This window comes from Vombatus ursinus, unplaced genomic scaffold (assembly GCF_900497805.2).
Source record: "Vombatus ursinus unplaced genomic scaffold, bare-nosed wombat genome assembly UNPS02014784.1, whole genome shotgun sequence".
Classification (NCBI taxonomy): Eukaryota; Metazoa; Chordata; class Mammalia; order Diprotodontia; family Vombatidae; genus Vombatus; species Vombatus ursinus.
The window spans coordinates 11,927,332-11,947,395 of record NW_020954562.1 but is presented as its reverse complement, the minus strand read 5'-3'; the positions used below and the strand labels follow the sequence as shown (position 1 = coordinate 11,947,395).

Sequence of the window (20,064 nt, the reverse complement as noted above, 5' to 3'; positions counted from 1 at the left end):
ACATAGTCCTAAATAGTCTCCAACACCCCCACCCCACTCCTCGCCCTCTAACTGTCACTCTCTCAGTCTCTCCTTTCCTCCGGGAATGGCCGAGCTATGATAAGCCAACTAAGAAATAAAGATAAGGTCGGGAAAGAGGACCAATAAAACTTCAGATAAAGTTTCCCGGAAGTTCAGCAGCATGGAGGTTTCTCATCTTTCGGGCCGGCCAAAGATCTCTCCTCCGCAGCCGCGCCCCGAGTCTGGGCTGGCAGGTACCTCTTCCTACCCCCCCCCCTTTGTTTTAGTGTCCAGCGTGCGGGTTTCCTGTTGACCCCGGAAAGTTGGGAAAAGGCAGAAAAAGCCAACGCCAACCCCCTCCTCCTCTCTGTCCCTCCCCCAAGACCAGGCTCCTTGTTTCTGGTTTTGTTTCGTCTGTCCCGGCCAGTGGTCCGCTTATCCCGGGCGGGTGGCCTTGGGTCCCCAGCTGGCTAGCGGGGGCAGGCAGGCATCCGCTAGTCCCTCCCCGAGGAGGGCGAGGCCGGGACAGACCCGCCTCATCCCAGGCTCCCAATCTGGAAGGCGGGGAAGAAGGAGGAAGAAGAGGGAAGGGGCTAAGCTAAGGAGTGAGGAGCAAGGAAGGAAAAGGGAGAAAGAGGCTGTCTCTGCGCGGAGGAGGGCGGAGAAAAGTCAGCCGGCTGCCCTTTTCTGGCCGCCTCGAGCTGCCCCCGCCTCCAGCTCTCTCCCCCTCCCCCTTCTACCCCACTGTCCTGGCAGGTGGAGTCTGCCAGAGGAGTTGCGGTTTCTCTTCCGTCTGCTCCGGGGCACTGAATTCCCTCCGGCCCCGGCAGAGTGGTGGCGCGAGGGAACAAGTCAGGGCAGGGCTGGGCAGGCGGGAGAGAACTGCTCGTCCGATGGGGGCTCCCGGCTGGTAGAGTCTCTGGCCCTCTTCTCTACCTTCCTCCTGTTCCCAGTGTGTGCCCCAGCTTAGCCGATGGCTGAAGCCCGACGGCTGGAAGAAGAAGAGGAAGAGCTGCGGGAGCGCAGAGAGCTCGGAGCCTCCAGGAGAGTCCGGGGCCGAGCTCACTCCAGCCACTCTGCGGCAGGTAAGGGACAGGGAGTGGGGTGTGAAGAGAAGAGAGGTAAGGAAGGAGGGTGCGGGAAGGCAGCCCCAGGTCGGGCGGGGACCCTGGTGCTGGTGCGTGCGTGCGAGCGCGCTGTGACGGGGATCCTCAGCCCCTCTGCCTGTTCTGCCTGGCGTGCGCTCTCGGGCACTTGCGGCTGTGCGGCGGGGCTGGGGACTTTTAACTCTGGCCTGGGAGTGGCTGGAGGTGAACGGGGGAGGAGGAAGGGATATTCAGCTCCCCACCCCCTTTTTAAACAACTACAACAAAAATACTTAGTATTTTTTGTATCCGCGTTTAGCAGAAATCAGCCCACCTATTTTCAGAGAGGTCAGCCTTTAATAAGAAGTGATGGTTCTGGAGTTGAAAATCTCCAATCCAGTTTGCCCCCAAGGTAGCCAAGCTATCTTGATTCATCTTCTCCTTCCTCATCATTCTCATTCCCTTGTTTCTTCTTTCCCACCAGATGGTTACTATTTGTTTAACTTAATTTCCCTGACCGGATCTGTAAAAATGCTGTTTATTTCTCCTTGAGTGTATTAGAAGTTTAAAATTGGTTTGCTCCACTAAAAAAAAAAAAATGGGCGACCATACGTAGAAAAAAAAAAGGTCCCAGTGTGGTTCAGTGCAGAACAACACAAAGTTTGGGGTGAGACGACTTGGCTTTCAATCCCTCAGCTCTGTTTACTGTGTGACTGAACCTTGGCCCTGTATTTATAACATCCTGAAAGGCGTAGGTGTAGACATAGATTTAGACCTGGGAAGGGACTTTTGAGATCCTCTAGTTCAGCCTCTTCATTTTGAATTTGAGGAAACCGAGGCGCAAAGGGTAAGTGACTTGTCCAAGGTTGCATATTTGTTTCCTCATGTATAAGTCAAACTCAAATAAAAAGGGATCCCTGCAGGCCATATGTTGACTTAGAAAAACACAAATTAGCATTACCTATATCGTATTTTTATTAAACATTTTTCAATTACATTTGAATCTGGTTGGGGCTGCACTCTGTTGACACCTCTAGCTCTCAATGACCAGAAAGGTCTCTTCCATTTCTAAGAGCTAGGATTCAAACCCTTGTCCTCTTTCTCCAAATCCAGGGCTCTTTTCACATCACCATACTGCTTCCGTTTTCTTCATCTACAAAATGAGGGAATTTTCTCTAAGGATACTTCTCGTTCTGTGTCATATATATTTTATGGACTGGGAATTTTACAAAGGTCAGCTTTCAGGTCATGTATTTGGAGTACTGCATGGATCACATACTTTAGCTTCTAAGTGGATGAGTGAATAAATCTGGATCCCCATCCCTTCCCCCTACCCCTAAGACTTTCCTTAATGATATATAATAGAGAGGAAATTCACCAGCTAGTGAATTTCCCCAGGTAAGCTGAATTTATATAAAAACCAACCACCAACAACAAAATAAAACAGCCAGGGAAAAGTAAGAGAACAAAAGAGGGATAAGGAAGAGGAACCAATTCAATAATACATCAAAGGCTTATATTGTAAGTGAGAAAGCAGAATGCAGTAAACATTCCATGACCCAGGGAGCCAGCTTGGAGTCTTTTCATTCCTGTTGGCTATGCAGAAGAAAAAAAAAAGATTGTGGACCTTTTCTAAGAGCTCTAAAAATTATAATATGAGGGGGGGTAGTAGGAAGAGAAAATGGATGCAGAAAAGTAATATGGCAAATGAAAGGGAAGATCTTGGAATCAGAGGGTGTCCTCCATCCATATAGCAGTATTCTGTTTCCCCTTAGAACTAAAAACTTGTTCAAATAAGACCTTTTTAAGAGTTATGCCTATACAGATCATCACACCCTTTTCCTAACTGCTGTAACTAACTATATTTGATTTGTGAGTAGAAAAGTAAGCAAATGGTTGTTTGTGTGTGTGGGGAGGATATTTCAGGGAACAATAATCTAATAAAAATGCTTAAGTCTTCAAGAATATGTTTCTTATATGCATTATTGATCAAAACCATGGATAATTTAATTTTTATAACCTGCAAACTGCTTTGCTTTCTTGCAAGGAACTATACTCTGAATATCCTTGTTTGGGGTAAGACTAAAAATGATTTTGTGTGTGTGTGTGTGTGTGTGTGTGTAAATACATATACACACATGCATACATGCTCTGTGTCAGTGTGTTTGTTTAACCACGTACTAGCAACATGTGTAACTATTTCAAGGCTTTGGGCAGTATATTTTTTATCTTATTTCTCTCGACTCCTTTAATTTCTGAAGGCTGCTGGATGTTTATCTTGGTTTGGGGAGTTTTTTGTTTGTTTTAAGAGATGTGTTACAATACTTGTCTTTTGTGATTTCAGAAATCTTGCTTCATAAAGCTTTAAAATCTTACTGTGTTAGATGTTATGAAGAGGAGGGGATCGAGATACTGTTGGATAGAAAGACGGATAAACTGGATGTCTTTGATTTTTATCCCTTTTATAATCATTAATTTGATACTTATTCCATCTCTTTAGTCCTCCCAACAAGAGGTCTTTATTCTCCTTTACACTTACTGGCTAATGTGTTGCACAGACATTCTCACATTCCTTACCAAGCTTGGACATTTTTTGGTTATGCCTTAGAGTCCATATTCTCACAAAGAAGCAGTGCGAAGGATGTGGTATGTGCCAAAATCATTTGGAATTTAAATTTTAATCATCTCTTCTCACCATTTCTCTCTCAGTGGCCTCCTCAACTATGTCCCTCTTTTATACCTTCTTTTTTGAGCTACTCCAGTTAAGAATACACAATTTAGCACCGTATATGCTACTCTAATTTCTTTCCAATGAGATTGTAAACTTCTGGAAAGGCGGAGCTCTCTCTAGGCTTTCTTTGTATCTCCTGAACATCCAGAATAGTGCAGTACAAATGGGCAGGGTGGTTACTAAAGGTCCAAGGGTTAATCAGTCCCAATAACTAACAAAGTAGATACCTATCATGGGAATGGATAAACAAGATATGGTCTGTGAATGTAATGGAATCTTACTGTGCTGTAAAACAGCGAATACAGAGAAGCACGGCAAGATTTATATGAATTGATAAAAAGTGAAGTAGGAAGAACCATGAAAACGATATATATACATTCACTACAATGACGTAAATTAAAAGAACAACAGCAACAAAACAATCATAGCTGAGTCCTGGAAAATTATGATGACTAAGCTTGACCCTAAAGAAGAGATATGAGGCACCTTCCTCTCTTTTACAAGGTGGGGGACCATGGGTATGGAGCACTGAATGTGTCAGATTTATTCAATATATGACTTAGTTTTACTGAACTGTTTTCTCCCTCTTTTTTATTCTTTGGGGCTATATTGAGAAATATAGGTAAGGTAAAATGAAAAGATAACAATAAAAATTGTTTTTAAAAAATCCATTATTATCTTGGTGGAAGTGTGTGAAAACCACTGGTGTAATAAGTACAAGTGCTCTGAGTTGTATCTTGTACAACTTAACATCAGTTAAACAATAAATATTAGTTAACTAATATTGATGCTACACATATACATGCATGCATTGATGTTTACTTATTTTTTTAATCCAGTAATTTTAAGAATCCTTTTCTCCTAAATGTGGTTATAAGACCGTAAGTAAGGTTTTTATAATATTAGTGTTTGGCTTGCTTTTAAAAATCTAGATCCAAATGTTGCCTTGACAGCCTCCAGTTTTTCTCTGAAATGTGTTAAAAATCATACATGACAGAACAATAAACATTTAGTAAACACTTATTGAGCTGAATAATTTGCTAGGATTTTGATAAGCTACAAAATGTAGCTAAGGATCGTAGATTGAGATATGGAAAGAACCATTTAGAATCTCTTATTTCCTTCAAAATGAAGCTCAAATATCTTTTTTTTTGTGAAGTCTTTCTTGGTCCTCCCCAGTTGCAAGTGCCTTCCTGAATCCCAAATTACCTTGTATTTATTTTGAATCTACTTATTTATGTACATGTTATTTCTCCCAATAGAATGTAAGCTTCTGGAGGGCAGGGACTATTTCCTTTATATCTTTGTATCCTTAGTACTTAGTGAGGTGCCTAGGTACTGAGAAGACACTTAGTAATTGGTGATTGATTTGGTCCAACTCCATTTTACAGATGAAGAAGCTGAGGCTCAGGGAGGGTAAGTGAGGTGTCACACTGGCAGGAAGTGGTAAAGCTTAGATATGGACCTGGGTCCCCTGATTCTAGGTTAGTTGTTTTTGTTTACTGCTCTAGGCTGGATACTGTCCAGAGCAGAGATGTCAGACAGCTGCCTGAACCACAATAAAATGTAATTGAGAAATATTTAACAAAATAAATAAAAAGACAGTAGAAAAGATGGTGTTAATATGTGGTTTTCTAAATCAATGTGAAGCCCACCAGGATCCTTATGTGTGGTTTAGTCATTCTGGTTCTATTTGAGTTTGATATCAATGGTTTAGAGCCTACACTGTAACACAATTAAAAACAAAAACAAATTTGCAAACCCCAGGTTAAGAATAGAGGAATAAGACAATAATTAGAAGATTTTTCTTTTTGTCTGAAACTGTAAGTTCATCTGTGTTGGGAATTCCAGACATAGAGGTTCTCTTCACCACTGTAGATAAAACTTTTCTAAAATGTATAGTCTGAGTTGTTTTTGGACACTGAAAGAGTTAAATGATTTGTTCAAGGTCTCACAGCTAGACTGTGTCAGAAGCAGTACTGGAGGGGCTGGTAGGTGTCACAGTGGATAGAACTCTGGCCTTGGAGTCAGGAGGACCTGATTTCAAATCCAAACTCAGACACTTGACACTAGCTGTGTGACCCTGGGCAAGTCACTTAATCCCAATTGCCTCACCAAAAAGCAAAAAAAGAAGCAATACTGGAACCCAGGTCTTTCTGACTCTATGTATCATACAATGTCCTACCTCTCCACCTGTAATTCTTCTGCATTTTGCATGTGTGCGTGCTCACATGTGTACGTGCAGTGCGTGCATTTAGTTGTATCCAGTGTGTTTCTGGTAGTGCTGACCCCATTGTGCATCCCTTTAGGTCAAGGTTTTTTAACCTGGGGTCCATGAACTTGTTTTTTGAAATATTTTAAAAACTGCATTTCAACATAATTGGTTTTCTTTGCAGTCCTATGTATTTTATTTTATGCATCTGAGAACATTATTCTGAGAAGGGGTTGATAGTTTCACCAGCCTGCCAAAGGGGTCTATGGCATAAAAAAGGCTAAGAACTCCTGATTTAGATCTTTCCCTATTTCCTTGTATGCTTCTATGATTTTTAAAATAAAGCATTTAAAGGTAAGTGAGTTATGAGGAGCCAGATGCTGTTTTCTGAAAACTGACCTTCCACTCAATGGGAAAAGCTTAGGGGCTTAATTTTTAATTTTTTTCATATTAAGATTTGCAAATAACAAATACTCCTTTGAACCTCATGCTGGATTAATAATCTAGAACCAGTAGGACATACAAGCGTGCTGCTATTCTGTGGTTTAATTCAAATTTAAGTAGGTCACAGGTGTGATAGAGGGCTGTGGTTCTCAAGCCTTCCTTCTCAGGGGTCATTGAAACACAGCTGCCATTGTGAGTGAGCATAAGAGAAGTAACTAGCCATTGAAAAGGAGTGCTGAGTGTGATGTTGTAGTACTTAGTGTGAGGCAAATGAAGAATTACCAGCTGCTGTCACTGTGCTACTAGAACTAAACCATTTCCTTCCTTTCTACCCTCTTGTCACAGACATTTAGTAAGTCCTTGCTGTGTGCAAAACAGTAGACTAGGGTTTGGAGACATAAAGATGATATATCAAGACGCAATCTCAAGGAACTTTAAAGTCCAGCAGGGGAGATAATGTGTCAAGGCTTTATGATTTCATTGGTGTGAACACACTTTGCATAAGTGCAGATTACAATCAGTCTCATCCTCTCTTTCTCTTATAATTATTGTGTATTATATTTATCTATTTAATATATTTACCCCTCTGCTCTCCCCCATAGAATGTAAGCTCTTCAGGGCAGTGAATATTTTGTGTTTTTTTGTTTTTTTTATCTCCAGCCTTGGGAATTAGAAAGACCTAGGTTCAAGTTCTGACACAGAGTAGCTGTGGGATCCTGGGCAATTCACTTAAAGCAGGTAATGTCCCCAAGCAACTCTGTTAGACTGTAAATTAGTCTTCGTGAATTAAGGCAGCCAAAACAAATGTTATTAACCTCCTTGCAGCACCAAATTAGACTCATCACAGTCTGGCTTATTATTACTTCCCTTCATGTACTTGACATTCCAGCCATACTCTCCTATATGTGCCGAATTCAGCTTTGTGTTTTCCGTTTCCCTACATTTATACAAGTTCTCTTGCATGCCTAGAATACGCTTCCTCTTCACCTCAGGCTCTTAGAATATTTTGCTTTCTTTAAGGCTCAGCTCATGTGCCTTCTGCTGAAGAAAGCTTTTTCTGATCCATACAATCCTTAGTGTTTTATCTCTTCCTCTAATTATCATGCATATATCTATCTATTTATAGGTGGGATCATCCCAATAGAATATAAGCTTTTGAGGGCAATAATTTTTAAAAAAAATTTGTCTATTCAAATCCAGCCTCAGACCAAACACTTGACACTTATTAACTGTGTGACCCTGGTCATGTCACTTAACCCCAATTGCCTAAAAAAAAAAATTGTCTATATCAAGGGCCTAGCTATGAATGAAACTGGTCCTTAATGCAAGCTTAGTTAGATTGGATGAGGTGGGATGGGTTCTTAGATGAGAGATATACACAAACTTTTGCTAGAATTGTATGATATGTGTTTATTAGTTTATGTTGGAATCAATGGGATGAAAATGGTCTTAGTGGGCATTTAGTCCAAACCAGGTACAAAAGGAATCCCCAGTATAACAAAAGGACAAGAAATTATCTAGCTTCTTCTTGAAGACTTACCCCTTAGACGTCTTTAACTACAGGCTAACTAACCACTTGTCAGGAATGTTATTATGGGGATTCTGGTTGGAAAAGATGGCTGCTGAAGTCCCTTCCCAATTTTTCCTCTACCTCTCATATTTGAATTTTGAAATCCTTTTTTGAGCTCTTCCATGAATTCTTTTTGGGCCTGAGACCAATTCACTTTGCTCTTTGAGGCTTTGCATTTAGCTGTTTTGACATTGTTCTAGTCTTCTGAGTTTATGTTTTGATCATCCCTGTCACTATAGTAACTTTTATGGTCAGGTTCTTTTTTTGTTGCTTGGTCAATTTTCTAGCCTATTTCTTGACTTTTAACTTTAGGTTAAAGTTGGGCTGTGCTCCTGGAATGGAAGGGGCACTGTCTGAAGCTTCAGGTTTTTTTATTCTGTTGTTTTTGGAGCTAGTTGTAGGGTCTGTAAATTTTCAGTTCTTCCAAGGTGGTATAATCTAAGTCATTGCTCTCCTGGCTTGTATTCTGGCCTGTAAGTGACCACAAGTACTGTTTTCTGCCGTGGAACTGTGATCAAGGTCTCTGCTCCCCTGTGGCTGGGAGCTCTAGTATGGTAGTGCGCCTCCTCGACTTGGGGACTGAGACCCCGAACTGAGGATGGGCACTGCAACAGAGTCCTGCACCTACAGCCAGCAAAAGATCCCTTGTAATCTCCTTCTGATCAGTAGTCTGATCATCTGTGGGCTGAGAACCGCAGAAGTTGCTGCCAAAGATTCAGTTGCCCCCAAGGCCTGCTGCTGGCTTGCCTGAATGGCATGTGCTAGACTGAGCTCCCTCTTACCCCAGGGAGACAGACCTTTCCTGCTGACCTTCTAAATTTTCTAGGGCTGGAATATTGTTTCACCTTGTCCTTTGTTAATTTTGCTGCTGCACAATTTGTTTTGAAGTATTATTTTAAAGTTGTTTGGAAGGAAATTGGGAAGAGGTTGGATGAGTCTCTCCCTTCACTAGGCCATCTTGTCTCCACCTCTCTTGAGGTCCATTCCAAAGCTTAAATTCTGTGATTCTATGATTGTGGTTCTCAGATTAATGATATATAAGTCCATTGCAGGCCTGGTAGTCAAAACTTTTACAGCTTTTATCATACTGTTATAGACTTGGAAAATTCATCATCAATGCCATGCAATAATGAAGCATCAAAATAGGACTTTAGTTGAGAGGTAGAGATAACAACATTTGTAAGCAAATATTCAGAACACTAATTGGCATATGGTGAGTACATTCAAAAATTCCAAAGTGTTACAAGAAATGTGAAGAGGAAGAGAAATTGCTTCTAGTTGGGATATTTAGGGAAGGAGGTGGTACTTGGGCTAATCCCTTCATGGAGGAAGTGGTACCAGAATCAGTCCTTAGAGAGGAGAAGGATTTGAGTAGGCAGAGTTCATAGGATTGTACATACAGAGGTAGAAGGGGCCCTAGAGTACAAATGAGACCATATGTGTAATGCTTTGCAAACCTTAAAATGTTACATAAATGTTAGTTATCATCATTAAAATCTTTTACATATATATGTATGTATTATTGTTGTTCAGTTGTTTTTTATTCATGTCTGACTCTTCATGACCCCATTTTGGGTTTTGTTGGCCAAGATACTGGAGTGGTTTGCCATTTCCTTCTCCGGCTCATTTTACAGATGAGGAAACTGAGCAAACAGGGTTAAGTGACTTGCTCAGGTCACAGAGCTAGTAAGTGTCTGAGGCCAGATTTGAACTCAGGAAGATGAATCTATCTGATTCCAGGCCTGGCCCTCTATGCACTGCGCCACCTAATTGCCCTTATGTGTATGTATATGCATAAGTGTATGTATGTATGTATGTGTATATGTGTGTATATATGTATATATATGTATGTATATGTATATGCAGCTAGGTGGTGCAGTGGATAGATAGATAGATAGATAGATAGATAGATAGATAGATAGATAGATAGCTCTGTGACCCTGGGCAAGTCACTTAACCCGGTTTGCCTCAGTTTCCTCATCTGTAAAATGAACTGGAGAAGGAAATGGCAAACTATTACAGTATCTTTGCCAACAAAACTCTAAATGGGGTCATGGAGAGTCAGACACAACTGAAACGACTCAACGACTGTGTGTGTGTGTGTGTGTACACACACACATATTTTAAAAGTATCCACTACTGATGATTAAAGGTGGCATAAAGCTGATTTTTTTAGAAGAACCTATATAATAATAGAACTCCTTTGATTAAATTACAAAAAGAAATAAGCTTCAAAAGAGTGAGCTCACTTTTATTTCTTCCAGGCCTGCCTTTTCATTTCAGACTCATAGACCATGAGTAAAGGACTCCTCATCATCATCATTATTTTCCTCACCAACCACAGTCCTGCTTGGGATCAGTGGAAAAGAACCATGGGAATGTTCTTCTGGAGAAGAACAGCTCCTCATGGAGCTGAAAGGCCAAAGTATTTTGCAGGAAGAGGTTAAGAATAAGGGTGTGAGAGTCTAAAAGGACTCCTTCCCTTCAGATTCTTTGTCTCCTCCTACCACCCCACACCCTTAAGGGGGCTCGTGGTTATGGTGATTGTATTTTCCAAATAAAAAATTGGGACGTGTGGTCTGACAATAGGTCACCCACTTATTAATTATTAATTAATGAATAGGATAAAATATTTTAAATTGGAACTTTTCCCACATGATCAGTTCTATATGGAGGCCATACCTATGGGAAACTTCATATTGGACAGTAACATTATCTAAAATAAAGATACTGTGAGGAGGTAGTGGGTTTCAGGCACTGTTCTTGTTATTCCCATGCCTCTCCCAAAGTGTAACAGCAAACAAATAACCTACAGGTTATTACTTCTACATGTACTCCTACAGGTTATTACAGATCACTTCCTTTTCCTTAGGGTGATTTCACCGAAGCTTCTTGGTGTCACTCACTGAGTCAGGGAGGGGAAAATACTTAATTAGTGCCTTAGAGGCAGCTTGGCTTGATGGATATAGATAGCGCCTCAAAGCCAAGAAGACCTGGGTTCAAGTCCAGCCTCTGAACATATTGGTGGTGTGACCCTGGGCAAGTCACTTAACTTCTAATTGCTCTAGAAAGCTCTTTAAGACTGTAGAAGAAGGTATCAACCTGCATAAGGAAGAAGGTATTTCCTCATCTTTCCTTTACCAGTGAAATCACAGGTTCAATCCCTGTCCTTATTCTTGGGACATCACATAGTTGCAAAGTAAAGTGCTATTTGAAATCTGAGAACAAAGGTCTTTCGTTAACCAGCCTTTTGATGATCAAACAATGTGATATATTTAAAGTACTTGGCATATCCCAGAGTGCTATATAAATGTTATCTCTTATTAGGAGGCATTAACCTTTTATGCAGGTGGAAATGTGGAGGGAGTATGCATTGGTGCTTAAGAAGAGAGGAAAATGTTTGTAATAGTCGCTGTGGGGGCATGTTACTCTTGAAGTGTGCCTTCTGACTGATTTTTCTAACAGAATGTGTGGGGTAAATCATATTAAAAAGCAACAAGAATGTTATTTAATATAGAGGATGGTTCTCTGGGGGTGAGGGAGAAGAGAGGGTACTGGAGTAAATCTTGATGATATTGATAAAACAACATCTATAAAAATTTATTCAAAAATAAAGGAAAATAAAGTAGTGAAATGTGATGTCAAGTACAATATATTCTCTGATGTTTAAGCAAAATGCTTCCAAACAGTAAATATTTACTTATTTTGAAACCATGAAAGCCCTCTTGTATTGAAATGACAACTCTGGGTGTTACATCTTTTTTTTCCTCTTCTTTTCCATACTCTCATTCCAATTGTGTTTGCTACTCAAATGGAAAGATCAGTAGACTTGGAATCAGGAAACCTGGCCTCTATCACTAAGCAGCTGGTTGACCTGGGGACAAGCACTTCAACCTTCCTGGCTCCCAGTTTCCTCATCTGTGAAATGAACTCAGTCTAACTAGGATCTAACTTCGGGTCCCTTTGGGCTCTGATATTCCCTGTTCCATATTCAGGTTTTATCACTTCCTTTCCTTAGGGCAATTTCACTGAATCTCTTAGGTGTCTGTCACTGAGTCAGGGAGGGGAAAAATACAAATCTATCAAATGCTGCTACTTGTTAACAACTCTTGAAAAGTTTAATGGTGGAGAGATAGAGGAAGCTGAAACAAAGGATGACTAATTGTGTTTGGGGATTTTCCATGCTTTTAATTTCCCTGTGCCCTCTCTTTTTGTCACTCACTTGAATAACTAGGAAGTTGATGGTACTGAGCTTATAGAGTACGTTCCAGTGATTGCATTTGTCTTAACATTTTTAATAAATGGTTATCCTGAGAATAGAACATTGCTAGCTGACTTTGAATTTCTTATACCCAGGGCATCTCTTTCAATTAAGATTCTGTAGTCTAAAAACTTCTACTGGACATAAAATATTTGGGACAGAAAAGTACCATGGTAGAGTGGAAAGAACACTGCATTTGTAATCAGAAGACTTGTATTCAAAGTCTGCTTCTCCCACTTAATTTCTCATCTTGGGCGAGTCACAAGATGACTTTCTGGGTCTTGGTTTTCTCATCTATAAAATAAGGGCTTTAGATTAGATTGCCTTCAAGGGCCCTCCTAGTTCTAAAACCTACAGCCCTCTGGCAATTTTTTTTCTTATTAATTTTTTTCTTTATTTTTTCTTCTTACTTTTTTTTCCTTAATCTATGTAAAATTATTTAGCACTGTTAAAATTGGCTACTGACATCTTTCATTTACTAACATACTGTTCCGTAATTCTTTACAACCAAGGGCGTGTATAAGGAAAACATAATCAGAAACCTGACTTAATCAGTAAGCATTTATTAAGCATCTACTGTGTGCTATACTTTATGAATCTATTGACCTTCATTTTACCTTAAAAGAACAATAACTGCTGTTTATAGTGTTTTAAAGTTTTCAAAGCACTTTGACCAAATTATCTCATTTGAAACATCACAGTAATTCTGTGGAGTAGGTATTACAGGTATTATTAAGCCCATTTTACAGATTAAAAAAAACTAAGACCCCAAGAGGTTAATTGTGACTTGACTATGGTCACAGAGTACTAATACTGCCCCTAATGGCAGGATTTGAACCGTGGTTTTCCCAGGTTCTTTATCTTTCTTAATTAATAATTTAGCTACAAAAAAGTAAGAATATCATAGGACTCAAATAATACTCACATCCTAGATAAAGTAATATTAAGTTGTTTTAATTTTTATTTTTTATTATTAGATTTGGGTAGTTTCCTTCTTGCAAACATCTATTGCCTCTTGTGTTATGGAAAGAGTTTGGAGGAGGAAAGTCTGAAGGGATCATTCTTATCATGAAGCCTTTATTCATCACTTATGTGATGATAATTTTGATTTGTAGTATTTATTCAGTTTACTGTGATTTGATGGGTATCAATGATCTTATTAGTGAGTTAAGCTGAATAGGATGACGTTTAAGCTGGTATCATAATGCTAGTTCTGGGGGTCTGTAAGTTTTCAGTTCTGAGTGACCATAAGCACTCTTTCCCACCCTGGAGCTGTGACCAGGCTTCCAGCTCCCCTAGGGGCAGCTGAACTGTTTAGTGTGCTAATGCTCCTCCTCACATTGGGACCCAGAGCTGTATGGGCAGTGCAGCCGAGTCTTGCACCCAGGGCCAGCAAAGGTCCCCTGTAATCTCCTTCTAACCAATTGTTTGACCCCTGTACAATCTGTGGGCTGGGAGCTCTGGAAGCAGCAGCCCCCAATTCAGTCACACACCCGAAGGCTGCTGCTGCCTTGCCAGGGCGGCTTGCTCTGGACTAAGCTCCACTCTCACCCCAGCAAGACAGACCTTTCCTTCCAACCTTCTAAGTTGTCTTGGGCTGGAAAATTGTTTCACCCCATCCTATGGTGAGTTCTGCCCCTCCAAAATTTGTTTTGAGGCATTATTTTAAAGTTGTTTGGAGAGGGATTTGGGAGAGCTCAAAGGAGTCCCTGCCTTTACTCCCTCATCTTGGCTTCTCCTCATTTTTATTAATCACTTTCTAATGATTAACAGGCATTGTGCTAAGCTCTTGTGATACAAAATAAAAGGCAAAAACATAGTCCTTTCTTTCAAGAAGCTCACATTCTAATGAGGACACAATATACAAACCGCCGTGTATGTACAAATGGGAGGTGATCCCAGAGGGAAGGTACTAGCCATTGGAGGTAGGGAGTGGACATCAGGAAAGGCTTCTTCCTTAAAGACGGGCTGACTTGGAATTTGAAAGAAACTAAGGAAGTCAGTAAGTAGAGGTGAGGATGGAGAACACTCCAGGCATTAAGGACAGCCAGTGAAAAGACACAGAAGTTAGAGATGGAACGCTGTGTTCTGGGACCAGCGAGGTAGCCAGTATCACTGGGTCATAGAGTATATGGAGAGGTATCAAGTACAAAGTGACCGGAAAGGTAGTAAAGGACCAGGTTGTCATGGCCTCTAAAAGCTAAAGGAAGGATTTTACATTTGATCCTGGAGATAGTAGGGAGCAACTGGAACTTATTGATTGAGGGTGGCCCTGTCAGACTTGCGCTTTAGGAAAATCACTCTGACAGCTGGATGGCAGGTGGATTGGAGTAGAAAGAGATAATTAGAAGGCTTTTTACAATAGTATATAAGTGAGAGGTGATAAAGACCTGTATTAGACTGTGAGTGTAGAAAAGAGAGATGGTACAAAGGAACAAACAAGACTTTTGGAAACAGGTTGGATGTGTGGGGTAGGGTGAGAAGTTAAAGAGGAGGACACCAAGATTGTGATCTTGGGTGACTGGGAAGATAGTGGTACTTTCAACTGTAATAACATACAAAATATAGGCAAAGTCCTTTGTTTTGTAGAGTAATCACAAGGAAAAAGCCCTTAGGCGTTTCAGTTCAGCAAACAATTCCCAAGGATCAGTCCATCAACCACAGTCCTTAGCCCAGGGCCATGTACTCTGAGTGCTCCTGACTTGTCAAATGGAAAATTTCAAGTGATAACCTGTGTAACTTCTAAAAAAAAAAATAAAACTCCAAATGCACAAACTGGAAGAAAAAAAAGAGTGAGTGTTACTGATGAATTGTGGGTCATGGAAATGAAGAGGCTAATCTGATTAGAAGATCAACAGGAGTTATCCCAGAGGTTCAATGGGAGTTAGAGGATCTGGGTTCACAAGTTTGCTTTTGGTACTACCTAGGATGGTTGAATAGATAGAGTGCTGGACTTGGAGTTAGAAAAACCTGAAATCCTGCCTCAAATCTGACTATATACCAAGATACGACCTTAGGTAAATCAACCTTTCACAGCCTCAGTTTCCTCATCTATAAAATAGGGATAGTAATAGCACCTGGGCAGCTAAGTGGCACAGTGGAAAGAGCACCGGGCCTGGAATCTGGAAGACCTGCATTCAAGTCCAGTCTCAGACACTTACTACCTGTGTGACCCTGAGCAAGTCACTTAACCCTGTTTGCCTCAGTTTCCTCATCTGTTAAATGAGCTGGAAAAGGAAATGACAAACCACTCCAGTATTTCTGCTAAGAAAACCCTAAACAGGGTCACAAAGAGTCAGACCTGGCCAAACAACACCGGGAACTAAGGCTGCCCTTGGTACACTAAGTATTGTTGACTTCTTCTTTCTCCTTCTTCAGGAAGAAACACACCAAGGCACCAAGGCATAATGGATAGGAAGCTGGTTTCAGAACCAGGAAGAGCTAGGTTCCTGTGTGACCTCTGACTCTGCTGATAGGCTAGGCAAGTCCTTCAATCTCTCAGTGTTCCAGGCAACTTTCTAAGGCTATGAGGTGCAGATAAGGTACCTACCTGCACTGGTAGAGGGACTTTTTTCATCCAGGAATTTCTTAGGTCAATGAAATCAGGTCTCGTGCTTATTCCTTCTTAATCTGCAAAAAAAATGAAGAGCTTAGACCGGGTGACATCTAAAGTCCTTTCCAACTTGAAGTCTTTAATTCTTTGATCCTTATAATCTGTGTGGCCTTGGATAAGTCCCTTCACCTCAGTTTCTTCATCTATAAAAACAGAAGAAAGAGGGTGGATATTGGCCTCCTAAGGCACCTTCAACTGTAAAAATTCTGTTTTCCTGTGGCTGTAGTTCAGGCACATGCTGATTATTCTTCTCTGGTTATCATAACAAGCTAATGTATTGTTGAATGTCATCATCATTACATCTGTCAGGCCCAGGAGCAGATGGAGCTGTGGCATACTTCTTTGAGAGAATTATTTCCTGGAGGCTTTTCATGATGGCCCTCCATACATGAAATTGTATTCATTGATCTACATTGGGGGATAGGAGACTACTCTCAAAATCCAAGCCCTTGCCTTTGAAGATTTTCCAGCGATTCAAATTTTTATGACCAAAATATTTTTGTTATTTAAAATTCATTGACAGAAAGTTTCTTTGATCAACCAGCTGTAGCCCTTTCTTTTTATCTAGTCTGGTAATCTAGAATTTATAATACAGCTGGATGAGTGCCTTCAAACTCAGAAGCCATGGATGCAGTTATGACTGACGACTGAGCTGCCTTTTAGCCCGAATTCAACTGGTTTCAAAAGTAGCAGTATTTGTTTTTTAAAGCAACAAACCCAAGGAATCACACTATCTGATTTATTCCTTTTGGGGTAAACATCCTCTTTATTGATTTCTTTTCTTCTCCACACTGTATCATAAGATTGTTTTGATTTTTTACAGTTTTATTGATGCCTTTTCTAATTACACCTCCCTTTCTTGCTTTTCTTCACCCTAATAAATTGTTTCTTATAACTAAGGAAAACAAACACACCAATCTGACCCATTAAGTGGTCATGTCTGATAGTGGACGCTCGATTCTCTCCCTGTGGTTCCTCACCTGTCTAGGGACATGAAAGGAGTAGGTTGTTTTTTTTTTTTTTTTTAATTAATTAATTAATTAATTTTTGGTTTTCAACAAATCACTTCCAAAAGCTTTAGAGTTTTAAATTTTCTCCCCATCCTTTCCAGCCTCCCTGCCCAAGACGGCATGAAATCTGACATAAGCTCTATGTGTATATTGAAGGGAGTAGGTTTTATCATCAGTCTCCCGGGATCGGTGTTGCCAAAGTGGATCTGAGTTACCTTTGAGTGTTGTTTTCATGTATGTTATTATAAACAATGGGTCTATTTTTCTCCTATTTCAGTTTAATTTATCACATGTTCATTAATTTATAAAAGTCTTAGGGTGTTTTTCTAAATTCCTGATATTTGTCACTTTTTCCAGTGAAATGAATAACACCATCCTCCCAGTCCCTCAGGCACACAGTCCTGGACTCCTCTCTCTCTCTCTCTCTCTCTCACGCCCCATATCCAAGCTATAGACAAGGCCTGCTCATTTCACTTTTGCAATATCTCCCCAATATGCTCCCTTCTCTCCTCTGAGCCTGCCACCACTCCAGAGCAGGCCTTCATTACCGAATGCCTGGACTATTGTAATAGCCTGCTGGTGGGTCTGCCTGCCTCAAGTCTTCTCCCACTCCAATGCATTCTCCATTCAGCCGCTGAAATGATTTTCCTAAAATACAGGTCTGACCTTGTCAGCCTCCTACTCAATAAATTCCACTGGTTCCTTATTGCCTCTAGGATCTAATACAAAATGTTTTGTTTGGCATTCAAAGCCCTTCATAACCTAGCCATCCTCTTACCTTTCTAGTCTTCTTTCGTGTTATTCCCTGACATGTACTCTTTGTTCCAGTGACGCCGGCTTCCTGACTGTTCAACAAGCAAGACAATTCATCTTTTAGCTCTGGACATTTCCCCTGACTGTCCTCTATGCCTCTATGCTCTTCCACTGTGACTACTGACCTCCCTGGCTTCCTTTAAGTGCCAACTAAAATCCCACCTTCTACAGGAAGGCTTCCCTAACTCCTCTTAATTCCATTGCTTTCCTTCTTTTAATAATTTCCTATTTATCCTGAATATAGCTTGCTTTGTATATATTTGTTTGCATGTTGTCTCCCCCTTTAGATTGTGAGCTCCTTGAGGTCAGGAATTGTCTTTTGCCTCTTTTTATATCCCCAATGGTTAGCACAGTGCCTGGCATATAGTACGCATGTTTATTGAATTGAATGGTGATCCATTAAATTCCTGTACTACAGGTTGTTTAGCCATTCCTCCATCATTGGCTATTCATTTTGTTTGCAATTGTTTAACACAATGAAAAAATGTCGTTATGAATATTTTGATGTGTATGGGACTCTTCTTTGTAGTGTTTGCTGATTTCTGAGGTGTAAATGGTCATACAGAAAATTGAACAGTTGCCCTGTAAAGCTCATTAGAGCTGGCTCCAGCACACTCCTGGTTGGGGGCTGTAATCTTCTCATGCCTCTTCTCTGGACCATCTTTGTTCATTGTAATTTTGCAGCATTCATTTTTGATTGCTTTTTGGCAGTTCTTTTTTCCATATACATTGCAGTAGTCATTGTGAACATTGTTTTCTTGGCTCTGCTTACTTCACTTTGCATCAGTTCATTAAGTTTTTCCATGTATTCATCACATTTGTTGTCTTATAGCACAGTGATAATCTTTTATATTCATGTACCACAATTTGTTTAGCCATTCCCCAAATCCAAGTCTCGCCTCTTTTTTAAAGCCTTTTCAAATGCAACCATCACCCTATAGCCTTCCTTTATTTTTACTACCCCACAAGTTGCTTATATATACTTTTATATGTTCATCATGTAATATGTATATTGTTGTTGTTGATGTTCAGTTGTTGTTCAGTTGATGTTGTTGTTAAGTTATGTCAGACTTTGTAACCTCATGTAGGGTTTTCTTGGAAAAGATACAGGAGTGGTTTGCTCTTTCCTCTTCTACTGGATTAAAGCAAACAGGTTAAGTGACTTGTCAAGGGTCATACTGAGTGTGTGCATGTCAGTGTCTGAGGCCATATTTGAACTCAGATCTTCCTGATTCCAGGCCCAGTGCTCTGAACACTGAGCCTCCTAGCTGCCTCCAATATGTATAACATACTTGTAAGTATATGTGTTGTATCCCCAGCTCATTGAAGGCAGGGGCGATATCTAATCTAAATTTGGAATAGCCACCAACTTATGGCACAAAATTCTATACATAGTAGGTTCTTAATGAAGATTTCTGGAAAAATTAAAATTATGACAAATTATATCATAATTATAGTTACATTATATTAAAATTATTCAGCAGAAGTTTTGTCTCTGAATGGATTGAGACTCTTCTGTCCTTTATGTTCTATAGTTAAGGGGAATGACAGTAATATTTCTTGGATGACTCAGTTACTGATAGTGCCTAAGGGTCATGATTCTGAACAAAGTACTACAGCTATAGATATTAAAGGTGTTGGAATTGAGCTGAACCTATATTAAATCCAGAACATGCTTTGTGAGTGACTTTTTGGTCAAAAATTCCTGATATTAATTCATATACGGAAAACATGACATAACCCTGTTGAAAACTGTAGTATTGAAATTTGTTTTATGATACTTAGAGAAAAAAGGCTAGGCCCTTTATAGTCCCCTGAAGCAGGGTACTTATTAATAGGTAGAGTATTTTTGAAAAGTGTTAAAAATTATGAAGATTTTATTATCCCTTTCATTAGTTTATAGCTGTTAAGGAAGTAGGTGGTATAGCACATAGAGTGCTGGACCTTAAGTCAACAGGACCTGAGTTCACCTGAGCCTAAGGTAATAGCTATATGACTCTAGGTATGTCATTTAACCTCTATTTGCCTCAGCTCCTCAACTGTAAAGTGAGGATAATAATAGGACCTACCTCCCAAGGCAGTTGTGAGGATCAAATGAGATATTGGTAAAATTGTTTAGCCCAGTGTCTGGCACGTAGTGAACTCTATATAAATGCGTATTCTCTCCCTCCCTCCCCTTGTAGTCAGTCATGGTTAGTATATATATTTTTTTAATCTTTGGAATTTAAAATGGCATAAGTAGAATCCTAGTATCATGGCAATCAGACGCTAAGTTACAGAACCTCAGTTCCAAGGACTCTGGATAGGAAGGAACCCCAGACATTG

At 40.2% G+C, this 20,064-nt stretch overlaps 1 protein-coding gene across 4 annotated transcripts in view; it reads left to right on the top strand.

Moving 5' to 3' along the window:
* Positions 1 to 237: 237 nt before the first annotated feature.
* Positions 238 to 20,064, top strand: part of SH3D19 (SH3 domain containing 19) — a 221,359-nt gene continuing 201,532 nt past the window's right edge. Inside the window, exons 1-2 of one of the 4 annotated variants that reach the window (XM_027866830.1) lie at positions 238 to 254; positions 954 to 1,085. In XM_027866830.1, coding sequence (XP_027722631.1) covers positions 974 to 1,085 — 112 coding nt within the window. In that variant the 5' untranslated portion in view covers positions 238 to 254; positions 954 to 973. Of the gene's footprint in view, positions 255 to 542; positions 1,086 to 20,064 lie in introns of those variants that run through there. The other 3 variants (XM_027866832.1, XM_027866831.1, XM_027866829.1) reach the window with 3 other exon arrangements.